The sequence below is a fragment of the Melospiza melodia genome, chromosome 9 (genome assembly GCF_035770615.1).
Source record: "Melospiza melodia melodia isolate bMelMel2 chromosome 9, bMelMel2.pri, whole genome shotgun sequence".
Classification (NCBI taxonomy): Eukaryota; Metazoa; Chordata; class Aves; order Passeriformes; family Passerellidae; genus Melospiza; species Melospiza melodia.
The window spans coordinates 31,325,252-31,351,940 of NC_086202.1; the positions used below are offsets into that span (position 1 = coordinate 31,325,252).

Genomic DNA, 26,689 nt, shown 5'->3' on the forward strand with positions numbered 1-26,689 from the left:
CCCTGCATCCCTGGCAGTGCCCAAGGCCAGGCTGGACAGGGCTTGGAGCAGCCTGGGACAGTGGAAGGTGTCCCTGCCCATGGCAGGAGGTGGAACTGGATGGGATTTAAGGTCCCTTCTAACCCAAACCGTTCTGGGACTTCATGGGGCAGAATTCCCCGTCCAAGGGACAGCTCAACAGACCAACACCCCTGTGTTATTTTGCCTTTACGTTTATTTTGCATCTAAAGATGAGAAAAAAATCACTTCAGAATTTTCAGGGACATTTGGGCCTCAGGATCCCTCGATGGCAGAAGAACTCCTCTTTTCCAGTGTCACTGCAGGGAATTGTGAGAGCTGTGCTCATGGGGATGCATTGGGAGGCATTTCTCTCACTGCTGAGCAGCTCCTGTGGACTTGGAGCAGTTGGAAAGGCTCTTTGCCTGTTCTGCTCCTGCTTCCACCCTTTACACGCCACTTGGGACAATGGGGATAACCCTCATGGGATTAACAAGTGGCAGACTAATTTTAAATTGAATTCTGCTGATCAGCACAGCAGAGCTGCGGATGCTGCTGTTACTTGAAAGCAGGAATCTAAAAAAATTGTCTTCTGTGAGTAGCACTGCAAGCAAGTGGCCATTTCCAAAGGAGTTCTAAAACACTACACTGTTTTTTCAGCATCACAAGTTCAGCTGAAGGATTTTTCAAACAGCTCTAGAGGGAACTGCCCTATTTTTAAGTGAATTCTTTAGCTGCGGCTTTTCAGTCTTCAATGTGATTTTATTCTCTGTTTTAACCTCAACATGCAATTTGTGTGTTTCAAACTGAACACTGCTGCTATTCTGCTGGACTTTGTGGGGTTTCCTGCAATGTCAGTACAGCCAATGGCTGCAATGTACACATTTCTCAGGAAGTGATATCACAGAATTCCAGACTGGTTTGGATGGGAAGGGACCTTAAGGTCCATCCAGGGCCACCCCATTCCATGGGCAGGGACACCTTCCACTGTCCCAGGCTGCTCCAGCCTGGCCTTGGGCACTGCCAGGGATCCAGGGGCAGCCACAGCTGTGCCAGGGCCTGCCCACCCTGCCAGGGAACAATTCCTAATTCCCAATATCCCATCCAGCCCTGCCCTCTGGCACTGGGAAGCCACTCCCTGTGTCCTGTCACTCCATCCCTTTCCCAAATATTCTGTTTGTTCTTCAGTTTTAATGTTTTAGACAAAGATATTCTCAAAGGCAATGAATTCCAGCAGGATGCCAGGAATTAGTGAGGAAAGGGAATCTTGTTACTGATTCTGCCAGAAGTGACCCCACATTATAACTTTCCACCCTGATGGAGCATTTCTGTCTTGGGTGAAATAAGAGTTCTGTACAAGGGAACAGGGACAGGACAAGGGGAAAGGGCCTCAGGCTGGGCCAGGGGAGGCTCAGCTGGGACAGCAGCAGCAATTTCTGCATGCAAAGGGTGCTCAGGCCTTGGCAGGGGCTGCCCAGGGAGCTTTGCAGTGCCCAGCCCTGCAGGTGTCCCAGGCAGGGCTGGAGGTGGCACTCAGTGCTCTGGGCTGGGCACAAGGTGGGCACTGGGCACAGGGGGAATTCTGGCATTCTGTGATTCCATGAAATTCATCTCCTCCTGTGTTGAAGTGAAGGAAGAACGACCATCCTATAATGCATCCAACTCAGGTTTATTGATCGATCAGCCAGTTTAAATAACAGTGTTAATTAACTTCATGCATATTCCAAAATCCAGGTTCATGATAGGCTAACAGAGAAAACTCTAACCACTCCTTTTGTTTTGCAATACCGATAATTGTTTATTAAAAACAAAAGCAGTGTTCCCACTGTGATATGAAAGGTTCCCAAAACTTCCACATCTGTTCCCAGGGTGCCATCTTTTCCCAGAGAGGGTGTTTTGCTTGTTATGGGAAGACTGCCTGAGAACCTTATTGTTTATAAAGTGATGCCTGAGAGAGTCTAATTGTTTATAGAAATCAGGCTGGGAACTGCTTTTGGAACTGCTTTGCAACTACCTTTTACTTTTCTCTCAATTGCATGGCTTCATGGCCTTTTTCTTTAAGCCATGCTTGAACTAAACTCTCCACACTCCTGCAGCAAGAGAAGATGATTAAATGCTAATTATGGAGGCAAGTCCTTTATACATTTGTTCTGCCTGACACCTTGTGCCAAACACCCTTCTGAGAATGGTTGTGGTTTCGTTTCAGCCACTTACACTCCCATCATGTTTAGTGGGGTTTTATGGTAATCTCCATAACCCAGCTTGGTCCTGGCAGGTTTTCCCTGGGGGAATTATTGTTGCTGAGGTGTCTGTGACAGGTGCTCACCTTGGCTGCCAGTGCAGTGCATGCCAGAAGCAGAGATAAGCAGAGTTTTCCGTATCTGCAAACAACAGGAGAGCTTGTTCAGAGGACACCACTCCACAAGCACTGTTTCAACCAATCTGTATCCCTATTTTCTCTGCAGTAATTCCATATATTCACTCCTCAGGTATGACCTGCCTCTGACATACTTGAATTTTTCAAGATCTTATAAAAAAGCTTAAAAGCTTACAACGGGTTTTGAGGGCCCACTAAATTTCCACACAAAGAGAAGAGATTTTCCTTGGATAAATGCAAATCAGGAGTCTTAAAAAATCAGGAAATCTTTTGTCAGAAGAAAAAACACAACAGTAAAAATGGAACCTCAACACCTGCAGAAGGTTTTGTGTTGAACAAGTGGTACCTTAAAGTCATTTTTTGTGGGAGATGTGTCTTTCTCCACACCCTGCTGCATCCTTGATGGATCAACAACACATTCCCTGTAGTTCCCTTGCTTTTGCCTCCCAGCTCAGCTATTGCTTTTTGATTTTCTGATCACATTAATTGCCCCAGGAAATTCTATATTTTCTTATAAGTTTAGATGGAATTTTTATGCTTCCAAATGCTCTGGTTTATTTCTCCCTCCTTTTTTTGTACAGAGTTGATTATATTTGCATTTATGCCTTTGTTTATAAAATTCTCTGTCAGCTTTGAGTGAACCTTTCTTGATCCCACGTTGGAAATCTCATCAACCATTAGCAAGTCTGGTTGTTGCTGGGTTTTTTGTTGATATTGTTGTTACCTCTAAATTCTATCAGCCTTTTTTTTTTCCCTTGCTTGTGGAATCCTGCTGCAGTTTATTTGATTTTATTTCCTGTGGTAAAAATGTCAGCCCAATATTCCAATTTCCTCCTGCCTGTAAAACTTGGTGCCTTTTGGAGCAGGTATTGCAGCCCCCTCAGAAATGTTGTGTGATATTGGAGGCCTGGATGAAATATCCCACCAAAAATTGCTCAAGTGGTTGTTTCTCTGGGTGAAAATTTATGGAATGCACCCTGTGGAAGGCTGGGATGGAAGTGCTGGAATCATATAACTTAATAAAAGGCTGACAGGGGGATTTTGTGTGAAATATAGGTGGTGATTCCCATGAGCCATTTAAAACTCAACTGGGGTCATAAATACAAAGAGCTGGACTTAAGGACACAATTTCTGAATACCTCTCCAAGCACTGCTGAGTTTTTCTCAGGAGTTCAGCACTTCAGAGGTTATGTGGAGCAGCAATTCCTTTTCAAAAGTGCTCTGAAGGTCAAAATCCTTCTCACCCTATGGGTTTTTCCTATCAGTACCTCATTTGGGCTGGGGTCAGTGGTGAGCGGCCCAAATCCATCACTGCAGCTTTCCAGCTCCCTCTTCCCTTTAGGATTTTGGAACGCTACGTGCAGGACCAGATCCCGGGGGCGACGGTTGTGGTGGAATCCATCGGAGCCCGGAGGTTTGGGGATGGATATTCTGAGGAGGATTACACCAAGTCCGACCTCATGGTCTACGCCATCGACCCACAGACCAACAGAGCCATCATGAGGAATGAACTTTTTAAGTGAGTGTTGGTTTTGTTGATCTCCCTCTGTTTCCATGGATTGTTTGGGAAGCTGCTGGTTTGTTAGAAACTGGTTCGGCATAATAGGAGCAGAAAAATCCATTGAAACAGCTGCTGCATGAGTATCTCCTTGGGAATTTGCCACTTCCTACTTCAGTCCAGTGCCTTGGGCTAAATTGTCCCAATCCACATGATTCAGACATTGTCACCATGACATTGTCACCATGACAGCTTGTAATGGGTTTTGTCCACCCCGTGGAGGAGCTTCCAACTCAAATTCCTGCAATGAATTTCCTTCCTATGCACACAAAGTCCTGTGTGATCTTCAGGCTTTGTTGCTGCAGTGGTGACCTTCAGGCTTCCCACAGTTTCTGTTTGGAGCTTGAGTCTGCTTTCCTCTTTTCTTTTCTTTTCTTTTCTTTTCTTTTCTTTTCTTTTCTTTTCTTTTCTTTTCTTTTCTTTTCTTTTCTTTTCTTTTCTTTTCTTTTCTTTTCTTTTCTTTTCTTTTCTTTTCTTTTCTTTTCTTTTCTTTTCTTTTCTTTTCTTTTCTTTTCTTTTCTTTCCTTTCCTTTCCTTTCCTTTCCTTTCCTTTCCTTTCCTTTCCTTTCCTTTCCTTTCCTTTCCTTTCTTTTTTCTCTTCTCTTCTCTTCTCTTCTCTTCTCTTCTCTTCTCTTCTCTTCTCTTCTCTTCTCTTCTCTTCTCTTCTCTTCTCTTCTCTTCTCTTCTCTTCTCTTCTCTTCTCTTCTCTTCTCTTTTCTCTTTTCTTTTCAGGGGAAGGGAAGGCAAGGCAAGGCAAGGCAAGGCAAGGCAAGGCAAGGCAAGGCAAGACAAGGCAAGGGAAGGCAAGGGAAGGGATGGCTTGCACCTCATGTAAAACAAAGACTGGAACATGGGCCAGTGCACAACTCCACACAGGAGATCAGGCTCTTCAAAATGCAAATCAGGTTATTCTTCTAAAGAAAAAAATAAAAAACAAACCTTTTTTGGTTTGGTTTGCTTTATTTTTTCACATATGCTCCACCTTGGTGTTGATTTTTCTCTCAGTGAGAACCCCGCCAGGCTCTTCCTGCACTGAGCATGTCCTCAGCAGCCTGGCAGGAAAAGGCTGCAAACGAGAGCAGGGAAATGAGGTTGGAAAAGGCTGCTTCTCCCGAGCTCCTGGTGGAGTGTAGGTGAACGGCAGCATAGGAGAGTTCTGCAGATATTCGGATTTTGTAGGCTGGGAAAGATCACGGGGATCAGTCTGAGCAAGTTTGGGAACCAAACTAATTCTGCTTGGAACAGAAATTAATTCCCCAAATTAATTCTGCTTGGAACATATCTGTCAGCAAAGCAATTGCACCAGACAATCCAATCAACTACAACTTGGGGGTTGTTACTGCAGGTTAGTTCCCTGTCAAAAATTAGGCCTTTTGTCTTTTTTTTTAAATTTTTCCAGGATCAGTTATATTATAACTTTGGGTGCTAAATTAAAGCATCCATTGGTGCTTTTAATTTCTAGGTCTCACCAAGGTCTAGGCTCCTCTTCACATCATCCTCTGTATTTTTATTCTTGATAAGTTCTGCTCTGGGCTATGTTTTAATTCTTTTAATCACTTGAAGTTTTCTCTGAACTCACTCTAGTCTTCCAGCCTCATTTTCCTGAAGTAGGAATATAAAAAAATAATATTTTATATATAAAAATTATATTAAAATAATTAATAGCAATAACATCTTTCAGGGGGTGACAATAGAGCCTCCTTCCTCCTCCTTGCATTTGTTTTTAGGTATCCCCATGGTCATTGGGTCTTTTCAGGTCTCAGTGATGCTCTGGGTGTTTGTCTGGTCACTACTCCAGTATTGGTCATTCCCAGAATGGTGTCATTGTGGTCTTTTCCGAGTTTTATCCAAGATTTTGACACCCTTTTCCTCCTCCCTTTGGAAAACTCTCAGTAAATCCACTACTATCAGAATATGAAAATCAGCTTTTATCTGAGCAGGGAGGCAGTTGGTTCTTTGAATTTCAGGAAAAATAAACTTTTCCCTTTGCAGACTCTCTTCATGGTCAGAAAAAATGTCCCTCTTCATTTGGCACCCTTTGAAAATATTGAAATATCTTTTTAGTGATGTTCAGGTGTCCAGTGAAGTACCCAGAGCAGAATAGAGTTAAGATGGGTTAAAAATCAGATTTTCCAACAGGAAGGGAAGGGGGATTCATTTGAGAAACAACTTCATTAAAATGCTCCCTGTGCCTGCACACTCAGCTTTTTAAGGGCTTTTTTTTCTTCTCTTCAAAAGCTTTTAAATATTTAAATCAAAAAAATCAGTAAGGAGAGTTTTGCAGCTGGAGTTCCCAAGTTTTCATGGAAAAGTGGGAGAAACTCAGGAGATTTCAGATGCACCCAAATCCACGCAGATTTTAGCATCCCAAAAAGATAAAGATCTCTCCTGGGGTTTGATTTCAAAGGGATGGCTCGAGGTTCTTCCTGCCATGGTCAGAGGACACTTTAGCAATGGTTGTCTCCTCACTGGAAAGGCACAAGTTCCAACCACCCTTCTGCCAGCCAAGAGTCTGCTCTGGACCTGTCAGAAAAGGGATCAGGGGGAGAAAAGATCATTTCATAAACTGGATATGATGGGAGAAATGTGAATAAGTCCAAAAGAAACAGAACATCCTGTTTTACTAAAAATTAAATTTTAAAAAAACCCTATCTAATTAAAAATTAAATATTTTACCTAAACATTTAAGTACCAATAAGGAAGATAAATTCCCACAGGTGGTTTTCCAAGTGTTTAACAATTCCATGATGTATCCAGGACCAGCAGCAGAGAATTAGTGACTTCTGCCAGCTTGGATTTTTATACAGCTCCCCAAGTGATTGTGTATTGGAAGATTCCTGTGGCTTTTCCAGAATGGGCTTTTTTGGGAACACCTGCTGTGCTCCTGCTTCTAAAGCAGAGTGGAGGCTCTGATTTAAGAGAATTTCTTGTGAACCTGTCACTGTTTGAAAGCAATTATTTGTGAAGGTCGGATGCGAGGGGAATTGAGGATGAAGTGGAACAGCAGGGGGAGAGCTGCAGGGATGCAGGCAGGAGTCAGGGATCCAAACCCAGAGCAGCTGGGGCTGGGACGAGGGGGTGGACACAGCAGCTGAACAGAGTTACAACTGGCACCATGAGAAGCAAACCCCACTGAACCAAAGCATGAGGCTCCCATGATCCATAATATTAATCCCACAATAATTCCAGGAAAATGTTTGCCTGGAAAACAAAGGCATGATTTAGAAGTCGTGGATGTAGCAGCCAGTGGCAGGAGGTAAAACTCATGTGTCTCTCAAGATATACAGAATTTTCCCTGTCGTGTACTTTGTAAAACTGATACACAATGAGAGATCTGTATTTTTTCCTTCAGATTGTTATGACTGATTACCTGAAGTTTTTATTAGTCAGGGAGAGAGTCTTTCAGGTTGGGAAGAATCTCTGAGCTCATCGGCTCCAACACTTAACCCAGCATTTCCAAGCCCTCCACTAAACCATGTCCTCACATCCACACATTCACAGAAGACCTGCAGGGCTGGGCACTGCAAAGCTCCCTGGGCAGCCCCTGCCAAGGCCTGAGCACCCTTTGCATGCAGAAATTGCTGCTGCTGTCCAAGCTGTCCCCCCTGAGCCTCCTTTGCTCCAGGTTGAGCCCCTTCCCAGCTCCCTCAGCCATTCCTCCTCTGATTTTTGCTCCAAATCTGTTTGATTACACCCCAAAAATGTCTCTGTACTTCACTATGTCCTCCCTCTTCCCCAAACCCTAAAAGACTCCGAAGGCACTCAGATAATTTCCCAGACTGAAACATTCAGCCTCCTTTCCTATCTTATAAAGGGAAGAAGCTTTGATTTATTGGAGCATAAAAACCAGTTGAATGCAGCAAATTCCTCCTGCATAAATTAAGTGGAAAATGTCCCCTGCTAAAAAGAGAACTGTGTGAAGCTCCTGCACAACGTGTCAGGTTCCATCACGGAGTAAACGCTCACGGCTGAGTTACGGACCTGTTAAAAAGGCTCTGTCGGGAAAATGCCAGCAGAATTTCAAGGGAGAGATGCTTAAAATCATCCAGGGATTTAATGTGTCCTGCTGGGAAGGCTTTTGCCAGCTCCAAGGACGTGGGACATGCACCAGTGACATCTAGTGAGCAGCAAGAGAATGTTTCTATCCACTTTATGCCGTCATTTAGGTCGGAAAATGGATTTTTTTTCTCAAGTACCGAGGAAAAGGTTTGTGGAACATCAGGAATGGGAATTATTCTTCCAGACACCTTTGTGAGGATGGGGGTGAGCAGCCCCTTTTCCCTCAGTATCATGAAACCAGCCCAAATTCATCATTCAGGATGAGCTGTTCTGCCTGTGATGAGATCCAGTTCGTCCATTACACACCCAGAGCAGAGTGGATTCTCCCTAAAATTCCAAAATAAAAAAATAGGAACAAGAAATACTATGAGGATTTATCAGGGAATTAATCTGAGGAGAAGTCAATTATAAGAAATTACTGCCCTTAAAGAAAAGGTGTTTGAGGAGTGGAATTTCTATCAGTAATCAGAGTAAGGAAATCAAAGTTATCTCAGGCTTTCTTTGGGCATTCAGAGTTTATACGCAAAAATACTTATGGAAGTTTTTTGTTGTTTTTTTATTTGACATTTTCTGGAGGTTTTCCATCCCCTTGTCTTTTTTCCGGGAAAACCACTGTATGTGTAAGGATCTGGAATTCTGCTATAGTTCTCACCCTTTAGGATCCTCCATCCTAACACATCTCCTACTTTGGTCTTTGGAGCTGGGCAGCTTGTGAGACACTCAATCCTCACTTCTGGAGTGATCCAAGAATTTTTATTTTCCTTCAGAAGTTGAAGCCTTGGACAATGTATTTTTTGTCCAGCCAGCCAAAGAATTTCCCTAAGGAGCTGAGCAAATCATCTAAATATTGCCTGATTTTAGGGTAACAGCAACCATGGAATGATTAAGGGTGGAAAAGACATCTGAGGTTATCAAATCCAACATCCTCAGCACTGCCAAGGCCACCACTGTCCCATGTCCCCAAGTGCCAGATCCACAGGTTCTTTGAACATTTCCAGGGATGGTGACTCCACCACTGCTTTGATGATCTTTTGGGCAGTGGTCCTTAGGGATGTGTCCAGTGTGGTGTTTGTGAGGGTCCCCAGGATGAGGTGAGAGATTAGAATCTGACTCCATGTTGTCAGAAGGCTGATTTATTATTTTATGATATATTATATTTAAAAATGCTATAATAAAACTATACTAAAGAAAGAGAAAGGCCACAGACAGAAGGTTTGACAAGAATGATAATGAAAACTCGTGACTGACTCCTCAGAGTCTGACACAGCTGATGGTGATTAAATAAAACCAATTCACATGAAGCCAATCAAACATTGACTAGTTGGTAAACAATATCCAGACCACATTCCAAACAGGGAGAAGGAGAAGCAATCAGATAATTTTTGTTTTCATTCTTTTCTGAGGCTTCTCAGCTTCCCAGGAGAAGAAATCCTGGCAAAGGGATTTTTCACAAAATATGACAGTGACAGTCCAGGAAGGGTTGGTTGATCCTCGGGACCAAAGCAGAGAAGGAAAAGCACAAAGCAAGGCCTTTGTGATGCCAGCAAGAACTTTGTGCCCCTGGAAATCAGGGTGAGCTCATCTCAGCCCTCCTTTTCAGTGTCTAAATGTGTCCTGGTCTTAAGTGCATTGGAATTGTCCCTGGCACTGGGATTACAGGGAATTGCCACTATCCCAAAGCCCACAGAGATGATGTATGCACTTTATTGGGCTATTAACCTGCCCTAATTAAAACTCTCTTCATGACCTTGGCCCTAATAGCGGGGTGTTTCTGTGCCCTTGAAGGTTCCTGGATGGCAAACTGCTGGATATCAACAAGGACTTCCAGCCGTACTTGGGGCAGGGCGGGCGAATCCTGGAGATCCGCACGCCGGACGTGGTGGCCAACGTGAAGAAGCAGGCGCAGGCCGTGGGCTTCACGGAGGGGGCACTGCTGGCCCTGGCTGTCATCATCTTCCTGTGCTGCATGCCAGCCATCCTCATCGTCATGGTCAGCTACCGCCAGTGAGTACCCTCCTCCTCCTCCTCCTCCTCCTCCTCCTCCTCTCCCAGCTGAGTGGTTTTGGGGTCCCCCGTGGCAGGAAGGAAATGACGAATCTGACTCCATGTTCTTAGAAGGCTAATTTATTATTTTATGTTGTTCTATTATATTAAAGAATACTATACTAAACTGTAAGAGCCAAAATTAGGGATGTAGACTCCAGGCAGCTCTCCAAAATGCAGTTTATTCCATCCGAGAGGTTACAGCAGTCCAGGGTGGTGGGTGACAGAGCCTGTGCCTACAGCTGTCAGCTCCAGCTGCAGGCAGGCCTGGAGACCCTTAATTTAGGTTACAATGCATTATATACTTTGGTTTTGGTTACAATACATTATATACTTTTCTTTGCTGAGCATCTTCATACAGTAGAACCAATCTATACCTTAACTATTATCTCTAGCCTCTCATAACTACTGTAATTACCATATTCATGTTACTGTTCTCCAATCACATAAAGTTAGTACATTACAGTTTAAGCTAGAAGTTGTTATTCAGTTTTCTTGCAGTGGAAAATTCTGAGACCTTTTTTCTACTTGCCACATCAGCAGGCTTGTTTGCCTGTGCTTATCTTCTTGCTTGGTAAAAACATCTTCTTGTTTGAGGTGGGTTTATCCTTTGCTCTAAGTCATAAAAACCCCTTCTAACTAACAAACCCTTTGCCTTTTTGGTTATCCAGTAAGACTGGCTCAGCAATTCTTTTCTTCTCTATCAAAACTTGCTTCCATCTCTATTCCTTCTTCAGACTCTACATTTAAAAATCTTTCTGCTAAGCATACATATCTGTGAGACTTTCTTGTCAAACTTACATCCTTCCCAACACTAAACAATACTAAAGAATAGAGAAAGGATACTCACAAAAGGTTTAACAAGATACTAATGACTCCTCACTCATCACTCCTTCCAGAGTCCTGACACAGCCTGACCGTGATTGGTCATTAAGTCAGAACAATTCGCATGTTGGGTAAATAATCTCCAACCACATTCCAAAGCAGCAAAACACAGGAGAAGCAAATGAGATAGTATTGTTTTCCTTTTTCTCTGAGGCTTCTCAGCTTCCCAGGAGAAGAATCCTGGGCAAAGAGGGTTTTTCAGAAAATATGACAGTGACATTCCAGGGTTGTAATGTCATAGTAGAGGTGCTGTAGTTTGTAGCGGAACCGCTTCAATGATTATTCATCTTTTCTAGATTAATTTCTATTTATTATTGCCCATTTCTATAATACTTTGTATGTATTATCTAGATTTCTACCATATAAAGTAATTTCTGGGTTTAGACCCCTTCTCACCACAAGGGTTGCTCAATGCTTGGTGTGATGAACATGAAAAGTGCATCTTGGGTTTCCTAACACAGTGCAGGAATTTTGTGCCAAAACACTGGCTCAAAACCCAGGTGTTGGACATAGAAGTGAAGATTCAGAGCTGAATTCCATACCAAAAATAAAAAAAAAAAGGAAAAGGTGCTTTTCAAGAAATGAATCAAAAATCAAATTAGAGGATTCCAGTGTTTTTGCTTAAATCCCAAAATATTTTTTCCCAAGCTTCTTAATTGCTAATGTTTCCTGGAGAGCTGGTTTTCTGCCATTGTAGGGCAACATCAGAGATACTTTTTTGATATTTCCTCTTGCCTGTTATACACTGAAGCAGTAATTGGCTGATAAATTAATTCAAATCAACATCTGCAACAAGTTCATTCAGCTAAAATTTTCAGGTCTACTCATATTTAGGATCACTGCATTTGGACTTAAAGGCTCCATATTCATTTATTTATATATATATATATATATATATATATATATGTGTGTGTGTGTGTGTGTGTGTGTGTGTGTGTGTGTGTATACACCATAGATTTATTCTCTAATTAAAAATTATATTCATAAATTTACATATACATTATATTCCAGTTCATAGATTTATAAATCCATTTATTCACTGATTTATTCTTTAATTAATTATCATATTCACATCCCCTTTCCTCCATTTTGGGTGAAGAGAAAAAGCCTTTTAAAGAAGTTTGGAAGAGTTTGACCAACTTCTGCACCATTGGGATGGCAGATCATTCCCAAGCTGCTCTTCCTCTCCCAGAATTCTGTGGAAAAATTGCTTCCATGAGCCAGTTCATCTTGCAATTCATTGGTGGCTATTATCTGAATTGCAGATTCCTTAAAGAAATGAAGCAGCCTCATTTTTCCTTGGCATCTGTTAGATTATCTAAACATCATCAATCTCTTTTAGGAGCTCTCAGGAATCTGCTTAAATTCATTTCATCCAAAAATCCCATTTTTCCAATCTAGAGGTCTGACTTGGAGTTGGATTTATAGCAGCCCATTGCAAATAAATTGTATTTTTATGGAGAGTGCCAAAGAAAATGAAAGGAATTTCAGAGTTAAATTAAAATCCTGAGCCTCGTGGTTTGTTTTTGCATTCCAGCCTTTTTCACTCTTTTTCCAAAGGAATCTCAGTATTTTTCCTAAAATATTTCTTTAGTAATAAATCTAAAAATGACTCCTTTGAAATCCAGTATCCAGCACAAACATGTAAGGTACTTATAAATTATTTATTATTTAATAATCACAAAAGAATGGCATCTTCTAAATAATAATCAAAAATGATGCTACTTCATTATTAAAAGTATTTCTATACAGTTTTGAAATATGCTAAAATGAGAAAAGATAAAGAAAATATTGATTATATTATTTATATCGTTATAAAAAAATAATTCAATATAAAGAAACAAGTCTAAAAATGTGCCTGCTTAAGAAAAAACTGGAGAAATATTCATGTTTTCATGTCTTGTTTTCATTCCCTGCTGTAAGTTGTATTTCTGCTGACTACAGAATTGTTTCCAGAGGATCAAAAATAGCAGCCAAATGCTGTTCAGCTCTGGAAGTTCTGATTCTTTAAACAAGTCATTAATTCTGGAATTTGATGTGTGGAATAATTAAGTAGCCTGTAGTTTATTACTCCTGTTAGAGTCGCTGTTATGGGCAGTTGTTGGGAGAGAATTTATTTAACCTTCCTTTTTATCTCTTTTTTTTGCAACCAAACAGATTCAAAGAGTAAGTATTTATTTCCAGTTTTTGCTTCTTCCAGCTTGCACAGGAATACTGACAAATTTTGTTCTCAACATTTATTAAATATAAGGGGTTTTTAAAATTCCTATAGTCGACTTGCTCCTGAACTCCTGGTGTGATGAGTTTAAAAGTGATTTATTTTTATGGCTACTCAGTGTCATTGGGGTATATCAGGCACATCACCCTGGTGGCGCTCCCCACACAAGGAGCTTTGTTTTCTAGACAGGGAAGAGATTTTTTTTTCCACTGTGATTTTACCCCATGGAAAAAAAATAAATTTAAAAAAATTAATTTTAAAAAAGGGCATTTTTTGGGACAAATCATTGAACAGAAATTTCCCAGCCAATTCTATTAAGAAAAAACTAGTTGTGAGTGGACAAGTGGGAGTGGCACAAAACTGAAAGAAATAGATTTAGATGGGATATTGGGAATTAGGAATTGTTCCCTGGCAGGGTGGGCAGGCCCTGGCACAGGGTGCCCAGAGCAGCTGTGGCTGCCCCTGGATCCCTGGCAGTGCCCAAGGCCAAGATGGACTTTGGGAATTGGAGCAGCCTGGGATGGTGGAAGGTGTCCCTGCCCATGGCAAAGGGTGACACTGGATGGGCTTTAAGGTCCCTTCTACCCCAAACCAGTCTGGGATCTGGGAAGCTCTGGGATTCCACCAAAACAGAACAACCAGGAGCTGATAAATACAGGAGAAGATAATCATGTTGTTACTTTCATACAGACAAAATCCAGGGGATGTTTATTAACCACGGGCCAAGAGCATAGAAAACCTCCCATTCTGGCTTTCTTTGGGGTGTGTTTTGGGGTGTTCCTGATGAGTGTTTCTCCTTCCCCCCGTGGCTCTCCAAAGGCGACAGGCTGAGTGTGCCAAGACTGCGAGGATGCAGATGGCTCTGCCAGCAGGAAAACCATCCGGAGCCGCCGCCAACAACCTCTATGAGGAGCTTGGAGACAGCACCATGTGAGTATTCCTTGAGATCCATCCAGATCCAGAAATTCACTGCCTTGGGCAAACTGGGATAGTGGGAGGTGTCCCTGCTCATGGAATGGGATGGGTTTGAAGGTCCCTCCCAATCCAAACTATTCTGGGGTTCTATAAAGTCCCTTCATGCAGTCTCTGTGCAAAGGGTTTCCTTCATTCTCCAGCTGCTTGGGGTTCTCCAACATCCAGAAAAGACATAGGCTGGCTCTGGAGGAGGGAAAAAGCCAATTTAATCTTCTTGTAATGGAAGGGGGAACCTTAATCCGACTTTAAGTGGGCATAAAGGTCTCACCAGATGGTTTTCCCAAGAGCAAGATCCTGCAGCAGGTCACTGCTGCCAGGATTGGATTCCTTGGCACATCCAGGCCAGCACTCCACGTTTTCCAAAGCTGTTGACTAAAGACATCCAATAAAATTCATCCTTATCCATTGCACTTGTCTGAAACTACAATTCCCTGAAAATTGCTGCCCCAAAGTCTTCATTTCCTGTAGTAAGATGTGTTCGGTTTGTTGGGGGTTTTTGTTCTAAATTTAAACCTCTTTAAATATTGAAATTAAAGGAACTATCAAAGCAGAGAAACCCCTGGTAGCTCAATAAACTCATCTTTTACCTCTTACATGCTCATAAAATAATAATCTTGCAAGGCTGCCTCTCTTTTCATGCCTCTGTAAACCTGAAGTTGATGGACTCCAATAACAATTTAACTCTCAGTAGGAAAATATTCCAGCCAATTATTATTTGTGTGATACTGGTGGGGTTGTTTGATAAGCTTTGCCACACTTCTTCATCTCTGTTTATACTTGAAAACCAAGGAGTGCTGAAGAGCCCAGCTTGAATAATATTTGGTAGGTAGGGAGTGAGTGGATGGTGGAAATGAAGATTGCTCCGTTTTCAATCATGATTTGTTTTGCCCAGAAAGTTGAAATTTTCCAGCTGCTGTGATGGAGTTTATAAAATGTTACAGGGCCATGACAGAGCTTTAACTCTTGGACAACTGGGTGCAGTCTCTGCATGTGGAATAATTCCAGGGCTTAGGTTTTCTGGGTAAATAGGGGGCTTAAAAATGCTGGGAGTAGGAATAGTTTCTCCTCAGGGCTGAATTTTTGCCTTTTGCTTTGTCAAGTTAAGCTTGGGCAGGAAGGGAGGAAAAACGTGTTAAATAAAGTTTTTTCGGAAGGGAAGCACTTCAGTTTGCGAGTCACATCTGTACCCTTATGCAGGGAGGTGCCATCTGGATAAAATTCATCTTTTTTTACACAAAACCAAATTTCTGCTGAAGTTAGTTATGTGATGCTATGCCCAGAAAAGGCCTCATTGTGCTTTGTTTTATCTGCAAAGGTTTTTTGGGGTTTAGTACTGCCCCAAAGAGGTGCCAGTTCCCAGATCTGCAGTACTGACTTTGAGGCTTAGCTTTATGTTAATTTGGACAAAAAATAGTCCTCATTGCACCAAAAAGGTGCTGTAGTTTCAATATTTTCCCTCAGATGTCTTTGCATACAACCAAGGCTTATCTGTCACGCTGAGGAACTGATTAAACACAAAAATCCTTCAAAGATAAATCAAAATCCATAGGATTTGCAAGAAAATAACAGGCTTCAATAATTATAATTACAAATTAACTTTTTCTTTGCTATAAATATTTTACTCCAGGGCACAGGTATACCTTAGGAAATTCTTATTTGGAAAAAATCTTTTATCTCCATTTTTCATGAGTTTTAGTACATTGTTCCCTGTTTTAGTTGTCCTAAGTCTGTCATCTTTCATTTGCAGTGTCTTGTTTGCTTTCTTTGGTGTTTATAGCAAATGAAATGGAACAAAGCTCTTTAGTTTTAAATCTGCCTTGTCTCACCATTTTCATTTTTCCCTGTCTCTGGATCCTTAGGCACCAGTAAGTAAGCTTATTTCATTTTCTTAATATTTGTAGCTGGTAGAAATTAGTTAATTTTCCTTCCAGCAATTCCCATCCAACCTTGCAAGGTGAAGTTCATATTTTATTTGTCCATTGAGCAGAAAAGACATTTACTGGGAAGTTGCAATACTTCTGTGCTTCTTTATCCCTCTTCTTGGAAGCAGAGAGAGGAGGGGTGATTGCTGAACTTGAAGGGCATTATTTCTAAAGCCAAAGGGTCAAAAAAAAGCCAAACCAACGCTGAGTGCATGAACAGAGAGGTTTGCTGGGAGTTCATGGATTTATGGCTGGGTTTAAACTTTCCTTGGCTGTTAATTCCAATCCCATGCAAGGCCTGTGGAGTCTCTGAGCTGACAAAACCTGAACTCTCTGGCCCTCAGTGATGGAAACAGCTCCACACAAACAGAAAAACATGGTGGGGTCACCTCAGCTCTCAGAGACCTCATGTGGAGCGAGGAGGAGGCTGAGGAGCTTTTGAAATAATCTGCTCCAGTGGCAGAAAGGTGGTGGCACCTTGCATGAGCCTTCTGCTGGAGGGGCTCCTTCAAGTTCAGTCGCTGCTTCTCTCACCCCTCAGTAGATTCAATGGTTGGCTGACCTCAAAGCTGCCTCCTTCAGGATTCAGAGCTCCTTCATAGAGGGACCTGGAGCTGCTGCTGAGAGCCCAGGGCAGGCACCAGCATGGGCAGAGGGATGGAGCAGCTCTGCTGGGAGGAAAGGCTGGCACAGCTGGGGGGGCTCACCTGGACAGGAGAAGCTCTGGGGTGACCAAACTGTGGCCTGAAGGGGCTACAGGAGAGGTGGAGAGAGATTTGGGACAAAGCATGGGGTGTCATGACAAGGGGGAATGGCTTCCCAGTGCCAGAGGGCAGGGCTGGATGGGATATTGGGAATTAGGATTTGCTCCCTGGCAGGGTGGGCAGGCCCTGGCACAGCTGTGGCTGCCCCTGGATCCCTGGCAGTGCTCAAGGCCAGGCTGGACTTTGGGGCTTGGAGCAGCCTGGGACAATGGAATATGTCCCTGCCCATGGCAAGATGAGTTAGGTCATCTTTAAGGTCCTTTTCAATCCAAACCCTTCTGGGATTCTCTAATTAGTGTGAAGTTAATTATTTTTATTCATTCAGCCCAGAGGAAGCCTTAGGCACACTCAGCTCTGGCAAACTGCAGTGCTTGGGGAGAGTTTATTCAATTTGTGGTGCTTTGCTGGGTGTGTTTTGCAAAACAAAAATGAGAGAATGATCCCTGGGAGAATGATCTCAAGGTTCTCTGTGTGGGAATTCCAGTCCTGCTGGCTCGCTGGAACATTGGGAAGCTGAGTATTCCCTGCCTGGGTGGTCCCCTGATCAAAACAGGAAACAAAAGTCAAGAAACAAAAGTGTTTTCTTATTAAATACAACCCTCAGGGGACTTTTACATCTTAAATAACTTAGAGGAAAAAGAAGATCTCTTCATTAACTCCTTCTAGGTATTTAAATTTCCCTTTCAATTTTGCTAGGGACTATTTAACCACCAGAGATTAATTTCTTATTAATTTGGATTTGGTTATGTTTTCTGAGATGTGAAACTACACCACCAAAACCCACAGAACAATGTGACCAAGAGATCAAAAAAACTTCATCTTCCAACATTCACGGAATCATGGAAAACTCCATTTTTTTCTCCTAATCCTTTACCAAAATTCAAATTTTGGTAGAGATAAGGCTTAGAATTTTTAACTCAGAATTTGTGTGAAAATACTTGACACCTCTAAGCCACTAAAACCAATCTTAAATTATATTTTAATTTGTGCAGGTAGATAAGATTGCTACTCATGTTGTACTTTAGCTCTGCCGGACACAGGCCCAAATCTTAAATTTCTCACAGTTTGAGAGAAAAATAAATCTCATTTCAGCCTGCAGTGAGCATTATTTGAAATGGGCCTCGAAGGGCACTTTTCTAGCAGGCAGTTTGGGCTATTCCTTTTAAATACTGTTTATTTTTAAATCTGCTCAGAAGGTTGTGGAATTAAAAATATTTGAGGGAGGAAGTTAATGAGGGACTGGGAGGTGATAGATGGAGTCCAGAAAGTGGTGAGACCTCCCACTTTTGGTGTAGAAATTCCATGTCACCCAACCACAGGGGCATTTTATTGGATTCAACCTGATGAAGAGATGAAATTCATACACACAAGAGATGAAATTCATTCACATATTGATACTTCTGTGATGTTTAGTGCTTCTAGGTGGATAGGCCACAGAATGAACTGATAATTTTGAAATCTAAGAGGTTTTTTTAACAAGAAGTGAATTTATTTTTGAACTCACCAAGTAGCTACGCAGCTTCAAATTAAAGCAAGCAGCAGCTTGTTTTAATTTTTCTTCCTTCCCCCTTAAAGAAGATGCAAAAGTAAATGTCTTGCCAGTAGTAGATGTGCTCCTGCTGTTGGGTTGTAGTTTGCTAGAAGTGATTTAATGGCTCTGATTCATGTCATAAGTTCTTTTTTTTCTCTCTCTCATAAGTACCTATGTCCATGCATGTTTCCTCACATGTGGTTATCTTCTTTTCTTTCAAGTCTTTTTCTTCTCTACCATTTCCAACAAAGCAGGGGAAAAAAGTCAGTCTTAGAAGAAGGAGACCGACAGAGAGTTATAAGCAGCTTTGCTTCCCGTGCTATAGAGGCTCACAAGCAATCCAATATCAATGGATCCCTGAACAATAACCTCCCCAAATCCTCGAGTAACATCACTTTTTTGTCCGATGAGAACCCGCTAACGACCCGAAACCCGTTGTACGTGGAAGGTCTCCCTCAGAGCCCCGCTGCCTCTGGGTTCCTACGGAAAAGGAACGATACTTTAGATACTCTTTCTCCTTCAAGACTGGCCTGGAGAGAGGCCTCTTTTGGGGGCAGCCACCGGGCGTGGACGGTGCCCACTCACCTGACCAGGAGACACATGTCAGGCTCCCTGGGTAGGCCGGTTATCATGGACCCCATCCAGTGGCAGCAGCAGAGACTCACGGGCAAGGAGGAAGGAGCTGAAAACGCCGATAGCAGCGACGATGTCAGCAGCCCACTCTTCCAAAAGATCAGTGGCCCCAAGCTGACTGTGAAGGAGAAGGCGAGGCAGTTTGAGGCGCTGCAGGAGATGAAGCAAGTGAGGTCTCCCGAGGTGAAATCCGCGCGGTCGCCCACGCACAGCGCCAGCGTCCAGGAGGGAGAGAGTGCGCCAGAGCAGTCTCCCAAAAGCGTGGTGGCTTCTCCCCACCTTCGCTCCTCCCCTCTGTCCTCTCCAACGCCCGGTGCTGAAGGAGTTGAAGCAGAGGCGGCCGTGGTCCCCGCTGTAATCGTCACTCACCACGACGACCCTCAGGAACATTCTCCTCCACCGACTCGCAAACCAACTCCTCCGTCTTCTAGGACAAAGAAACCACTTTGCCAAAGTTTTCTAGCTCCTCAGACCAAAGAAAATGTAGAAAGCATTCCAGATCCGCCTAAAATGCCCCCACCCCCCCCTCCACAGCTGCCACCTCCGCTGCCACCACCACCTCCATCCCCTCCTATGTTGCCACCACATCCTCCACCTCCACCCGCAGTTTCTCTTCCTCCTTCTTCTTCTTCCTCTTCTTCCTCTCCATCTCCTCTTAGCACGCAGCTCCTGTCCCCTGCCAAGCATTCCAAATCCCCTGCCAAACCGCCAGCTGCCCCCACCCCGGCCGCAGTGCCAGAGCCTCCTCCCCGCAGGGAGCTCAAAGGAATTCTTAAAAACATTCAGAATTTGGCCGCCATCGAGAAGTCGGTGGCCAACATGTACAGCCAAATAGACAAGAACCACCTGCTGCCCAAGCACGTCCCCAAGCTGAAGCCAGCCCCGACCCCGGAGCTCCTGACTCCAGAAGCCGCAGCCGAGCACAACCAGCAGAATGGGAACTTGAGCTGTGTCGTGGAGGAGCTGGAGAAACGCTTCCCCTCCCAGTCGACAGCTCTGTGATGCTCACAGGTGGATGTTCCCTGCTTTTTTTTTGAGTGGGAGGACTCTAATGCAGCACACAGTGTCTGCCTCAGACTCTCCAGGAATCCTGACTTTCCCCCTTTTCTCTGCTGTACACAACTTTGCCCACTCCTGATCCCAAATGGAGAGACGCTGTCCTTCCCGTTCGCTCGGAAATTTGTGATGTAAAATACAATTCTCCAAGCTGTTTTCTCAGAACTACATCTTGCTGGTTCTTAGTCTGTCTCCTGTAAATTCTTGGGGGAAACTGTCCATTTTTACCCAAGGATGTGGCATAGATGGCAGCAGGCTCCGTACTTCTTTAAGCAGCCTTCACTGTAGGTAACGTCAGTCAGATTTTCCTGCAGCTGTGATTGGAATCTCTTGCTTTGCCCATAAAAAGGAAGGAATTTTTCCCCACCTGGAAGGAATCTTCTGCCACACATTGGGCATCAAAGCAAGGAAGGCCTGGGAGTATCAGGCTCAGCTTTGGTGAGCCGGGTTATTGAATGGGCCTTGAGCAACCTGGGATGGTGGCCCTGCCCATGGGATGAGCTTTCAGGTGCCTTCCAGCCCAGGCATTCCATAATTCCATACTGCATCTCCCTGCTCCATGGGCTCTGCTCTGCTGACTTTTTCTGGCAGCTCAGTTCCAGTCTGCAGTCAGAAGAAGGGTTTGCTCTTGGTGTCTCAGCAAATACGGCTGTGTCCCCACTCCTGTTCTCCATCTTCTGCCTTCCATTGCATTTTTTTTATATTGTAACTGCATGTGAAAAGTTTATATTTTCTAAATTCCTTTCATGTACAAAGCATTTGTTGTTTGTTTTTTATGATTTTGCATGTGCATGTTATTGCTGTCTCTCTTTAATTTCCATGCTGGTCTGTCACAAGCTGAAACATCTCACTGAAATTGTAATAAAGTCACTTTGATTAGTGTCACCTGGTGAAGGGTTTCCAAGTACTTGTAAAAATCCACATAATGTGGATTTACTTACCAGCTTTTTTGCTCACAGTGGTCTAAATCAGATTTTTACATTTACATAAATATGTCAGTTATAAATGTATATATAAAGTAAATTAGCTTGTCCTTTGAAAAAATGGTAAGTAAAAGCAATTTGGGCATTTAAATGTTTGGTTCAGCTTGCAAGTTTCCTTTCAGTCCTTTGCAAAAATCTAAAAAGTTTAATATGACAACTTTGAAAAACCATCTTGGGAAAGGCAGATATTACCTAATGAAGCAAAACTAAAACTCCAGTTCAGTATCAGCATTGTAATTCTGAGCAAAAAGGTAATTAATTCTTTATCAGACTGTTTATCAGACTCAACATTTTCATGGTGCTTGGCTTTTTCTCTTTTCTCCTGTTTGTTTTTTTTTTGGGTTGTTTTTTTGTTTTGTTTTTGAAGTCTGCAGTTAGGACATGTGTGGATGCTTCAGTCAAAAGCTGCTCAAGGTAGTTTCTCTTTGTTTGTCCCAGTGCCAAACTCCATGAACTCCATCCCACAAGTTCTGCTGATCCATTAGAATTTTCCTTTACTTAAAACCCTTGTTGGGATAGGTTGTAAGATCAAGGTGGTGTAGGAGTAGCTAAATATGTGAGGGGAGGGATTAATCTATTGTCCTATTTTTGCTGTAACCGAATCTCTGTTATTTATGAGATGTGCACATTTTTGATGCTCAGTTCTCCAAAAGTGGCACAACTGCAATGTTTTAATCATATCCCCAAACCTCAGCATCTATTTGGTAGAAAATTTTTAGGATTGAAGAGCCAGAGTGGGAAAGTGGCTTAAATGTTCCCCTCTGTGTCCCAGCCAAACTCCTGGTGAGGGGACAGTGGGAAGAGGGCAGAGACGGGCATGAAAAATTATTGGGCAGATCATGTTCCGACTGGATCAACCCCAAAGACAGAAATTTAAATTTAAGTACACAAGTCCCGTGTTAGAGCTTGCAAACAGCTGCTGTCGTGCAGATCTTTACATCCCCAGTGAGATATGGCACAAACAGGACCCGATTTTGGGGTGTGTAAGGTCACATAGCACAAGTGGAGGTGTGCAGTCATTCACCACATAAACTCCAATGGTTCAGTTTGGCTACAATTCATTGGGATGTTCCTTAAGCAGAAAGAGTGGCCATCACACAGAAGTTCCAATTTAAATATTTAATTTCATCATTTCAGGACAGTCTGGGTGGGGGGGTTATGGCAATCAGCTCTTCTCTGATGGGGGGTGCATTTACTTTCTCATTCTGGAAATCTTTTTGAAATTTAAAACTTTACAAAAGTGGATTCATTTTGTCTGGATATAATGCAATCTTTGTTCTCCTGATGGCTTTTTTTTTTTCATAGCCTTTGTTTAAAAAATTACTCTGTTAGACTGGAAAAGAAGCTGTACCAGGGAAATTCTGTCCCATTGAGATATCGGGGTGGTGCAGGGGAAACTGTTTTAAACCACAATAGGAGAGATTTAGATGGGATATTGGGAAGGAATTGTTCCTGGAAGGGTGGGCAGGCCCTGGCACAGGGTACCAGAGAAGCTGGAGCTGTCCCTGGATCCCTGGAAGTGTCCAAGGCCAGGCTGGACAGGGCTTGGAGCAGCCTGGGATAGTGGGAAGTGGATGGAGGTGGAAGAGAATGAGCATAGAGGTCCTTTCCAACCCAAACCATTCCACAATTCCATGGTGCTGCAGTTCTGCAGTGCTACAAAGCATTAGATCCAGTGTAGGAGTTGGTAGCAAGTTGAACATCTGTGGTAATTTAAATTTATATATAATTTAGCCCTCCTAGGTTGTCTGATTTGGTCAGTTGGGGTCCTCTGTGACCCTCAATGTGTCTCTCATCCTTTCATCATCACCTTGATGAGGCCAAGTCCTGAGCAGGAGCAGAGATGGCATCAGTGGAGAGCTGGAATTGAACCACAGTGTTATCATTACTCATCCTCTTTCCCATTTGTCCTCAGTTCCAGCTCTGAACTGCAGGAAAATCTTCAGGGCAAACTGATAAGTAGTTGTTCCCTCTGAGGAGTATCTGTAGTGTTTGGGATTTGTGATGATCTTCCTTTTGATATGAAAAGAGATTTAAGTTATGCTGGGGTGCCAAGAATTGGGGAAATGCTGCTTTAGGTAAATCCCAGTTCCTCTAACCTCTTTTAGCAGGGAAAGGTTGGCACATCTTGTCCATGTGAGTTCCTTCTGGCTTTGTCTCTCCCCTTGAGCACCAGCTCCATGTTCTGGCTGTCATTACCCCACATCCTCACAGGTTCCATGGCCTCACTTCCCTTTCCACACAGAAGATTCCCAGACTGCAGTGAAGTCTGGCTGAGAGCATTTCCCAGAAGCAATCCCTCGCTCTGTGGAGAGTTTTCAGTCCTTCCTGGAAACAAATGATGTTGTCCTGCCCTTTGTCATTGTGCCAGAATAGATCCTTGTGCTGTAGTGAATGAATGGGTATTTTATGTCTTTTGGGGACTTTTTTGTTCCTTCTAATCATGGCCACACAAAACTATTCAAGAAATATCAGCAAAACTCAGCATGGTGCTATTTTTATGAAAGTTGAATTCCAAATTTAATTAGAATTACTCATAATATGCCTTTAATCTGCAATATAGTGCAATTAAGAGTAATAGACTTCCTTCTCCTCAGACCTCCTTTATCTGAAGATTGTTGTAAGCGATATGGAAACTAAATCCAGCACCCCTCAAGTGGGCTTTGAAGAGTCACAGATCATCTTTGGATGATAAATCTTCATTTCAGCTGGCCATGAGGTTTATATTATATAGGCGACAGCATTAATTCAATGCTGATAATCAATTCCATCTGCTGAATATTAATAGAAAGATTTAGAGATGGGGATATTAAAGAATTAAAAGGATTTCTCTGCTCTTTATTATTTATTCAGTGTAATTAAAGACTTCCCCATGACTGCTGGCTGTGTCCTAGGTTAAGCCTAACATAATTTTGAGCATTTACCCTTTCCTTCTTAAAAACCATAACAAAAATAATCCAGACTTATCCTTAAGAAAAATTCCAAGGCCTAAATTTTTTGTTCTCTAGTTTTGCCGAAACCATTTCAACTTTCAGGCACAAAACGTGAAAATAGAGAACTTGACAGACATAAATGCATTGGTCATGCCCAGGAATGGCTCCAAGAAAATTAATTAAACCAACAATAAATTCCCCATAAGATCAGAAGCACAAAGTCTGTGGTAAAATAGCAGCAGATAGCAAAAAAAAAAAAAAAAAAAAGGGATCTACCTCCCCACCAGTGGGTAAGTGTTAGGAAAGGTGTAATTGGAATGATAGTGTTGGTACAAGAAATTAGTAATACAAGCTGCAGGGCAATTTCTGATGGATACAGAAAGTCCAGGAGAAAGAGAAGTTGTTTCACTGCTTGAGCAGACGTGTGAGGGAACAGGGTCCCTCTGTGGATGATGGCACAGCAGGGAGGGGAGGGGACAGGCCTCTCCCAATCCCCTTTTCCCTGTGCTGAGTCTCTCTGGATGCTCTGGTTCCTGGGGATTGGGGATTTCTCCTCATCCATTCACAATCTAAAGCAAGAAAAGATTCCAAACTTCTCCAACCTTTTCCATGCAACAATCCAGAGCAAACCCAAAGAAAAACATATTTGGTATTAGAGATATGTATTTCTTTCCATGCTAATTCTATTTCTAATTACATTCTCTCTCACCCCTCTCCAGCAAGAATGGTAATGAGAATCTTTGTGCAGGCTCACAGCATTATACTAATTTATTTCTTGTCTTTTTCTGACTTCTAGGCGAGGATATGCACAGCAAGAGGTAAGGCCAGAGCCCAATTACCTTTCAAATATTGATTATAACAATGTGCTTTTCCCATGCAGCCCAAGAGTGTGGGCAGCAGGGGATGGGGGAGTGTTCCCTTCTACTCTGCTCTTGTGAGGCCCCACCTGGAACTCCGTGCCCAGTTCTCCAGAAATAAGAAGGACATGGAACTGTTGGAGCAGGTCCAGAGGAGGCCTTGGAGTTGCTGAGGGGTCTAGAGCACCTTCCCTGTGGATCCAGGCTGGGAGAGCTGGGAATGCTCAGCCTGGAGAAGGGAAGGGTGTGTGGAGACCTCAGAACTCCTTCCAGGGCCTGAAGGGACACAGGGGAGCTGGAGAGGGACCCTGCAACAGGAACTGGAGGGACAGGACACAGGGAATGGGTTCAGACTGACACAGGGGAAATTTAGGTGGGAAATTTGGAAAGAATTGTTCCCTGGCAGGGTGGGCAGGCCCTGGCACAGGGTGCCCAGAGCAGCTGTGGCTGCCCCTGGATCCTTGGCAGTGCCCAAGGCCAGGTTTGGATCACCCTGGGACAGTGGAAGGTCTCCCTGTCATGGCAGGGGTGGAATTAGCTGAGTTTAAAATTCCCTCCCAACCCAAACCAGTCTGGGATTGTGTGTGTGGAACTCCCGAGTACTGAGTGCTATAGAGACCAGAAATCGAAAGTGCTTCAAGAAGTTTATGAGCCGTAGATCCCTGGGGGCTGAGATCCATTGTGGCAGGAGTGTGACCTCCAGGCTCGGGGATTGCTGCAGAAGGAGCTTCCCAGGGCATTCCCTCTGTCCCTGATGTGTTTTCCAATGTCACACCCAGTCACCTGCCAGGAAGGGGTGAGGCTCCACGGACCTCCCTGCAGCTCTGTGAGGTCTGCTGCTCCTGCAGTATCATTTTCTCCAGAAATGAATAGCAGGGAGAAGAGTTTCCTTCAGTACAATCTCATTTGATAATTGGAAAGTTCTCCAAAATACATTTCTATCATAAAGGTTGATATTTGCTGATTTTTTTCATCTCTTTGCACAGCTGGTTTGTGTCTCTTAATTTAAATACAGAACTTAGTTCTCTTGTCCTCTGATAGAAATTCTTGAGTTAAATATGTCAGGCAATCACCACAAAAATGGGGACGTTGATTTTGTATTTAGGCAAAAGAAATGGTGTATTGTGAAAGGATTTTGCTGTGTGTTCTCACAGGGGATGGAAGTCTCCAGCTGCCTGCCATAAAAAAGTTCCAAAGGACCTATGGTTTCAGCATTTATTACTAATCTTAGACCCCAATCACCTGCCCTTTAATTGTTGCTGCCTAATTAACCACTTTCTCATTTTCTTTTGTAGCAACAGCAGTTGCTGAGACCTTCTCTTCTCAGACCAGAGGTACAACCATTTTTCATTTCTTCATTGTTCTCTAAGTTTTGAAATGTTTTCTGCATCATTTTCTAATAAGGACTTGTCTGTCTCAGGTAATTTTTCCCCCTGGCTCTTAGATAAAAAGCAAAGTTCTGGCATTGTGAGCCCAGTTATGTTATTTTAATTAAATTCCTTAAATTTACTGCATTTTGGTTCTTCCAAGGCCAGGTTGGGTGGGGCTTGGAGCAAGCTGGGATAGTGGAAGGTGGGAATGGATGGGCTTTAAGGTCTCTTCCAAACCACTCTGGGATCTGTGATTTTCCCCATGAGCATCTTTCAGTAGCTCCCACTGGCTTCATCCCACAGTTTCAGATTTCCCAGCAGAATCATTCTATTGCTCTCCAACTGCTGATTTTTTCCTGGTGTCAGTCAGCTGCTGATGGATTACTGCAGCTGGAGCTGAGCTGAGCAGTGGGTGCTGGAAGCTTTAGCACCTTGCTGTGCAGTGCAATTGCAAATCTTTCCATTTCCAATCTTTTAGACCCAAACTTGTTTCCAGAATAAGCAATAAGAGCAAATGTGAGACGTTGG

General features: G+C 43.1%; 1 protein-coding gene across 3 annotated transcripts in view; it reads left to right on the forward strand.

Moving 5' to 3' along the window:
* The window catches only part of PCDH15 (protocadherin related 15), a 642,661-nt gene that overhangs the window by 609,151 nt on the left and 6,821 nt on the right, over positions 1–26,689 (forward strand). For all 3 annotated transcript variants that reach the window (XM_063164079.1, XM_063164078.1, XM_063164080.1), the window contains 5 exons: positions 3,717–3,893; positions 9,777–9,995; positions 13,957–14,067; positions 24,731–24,752; positions 26,087–26,125. In XM_063164079.1, coding sequence (XP_063020149.1) covers positions 3,717–3,893; positions 9,777–9,995; positions 13,957–14,067; positions 24,731–24,752; positions 26,087–26,125 — 568 coding nt within the window. The remainder of the gene's footprint in view (positions 1–3,716; positions 3,894–9,776; positions 9,996–13,956; positions 14,068–24,730; positions 24,753–26,086; positions 26,126–26,689) is intronic.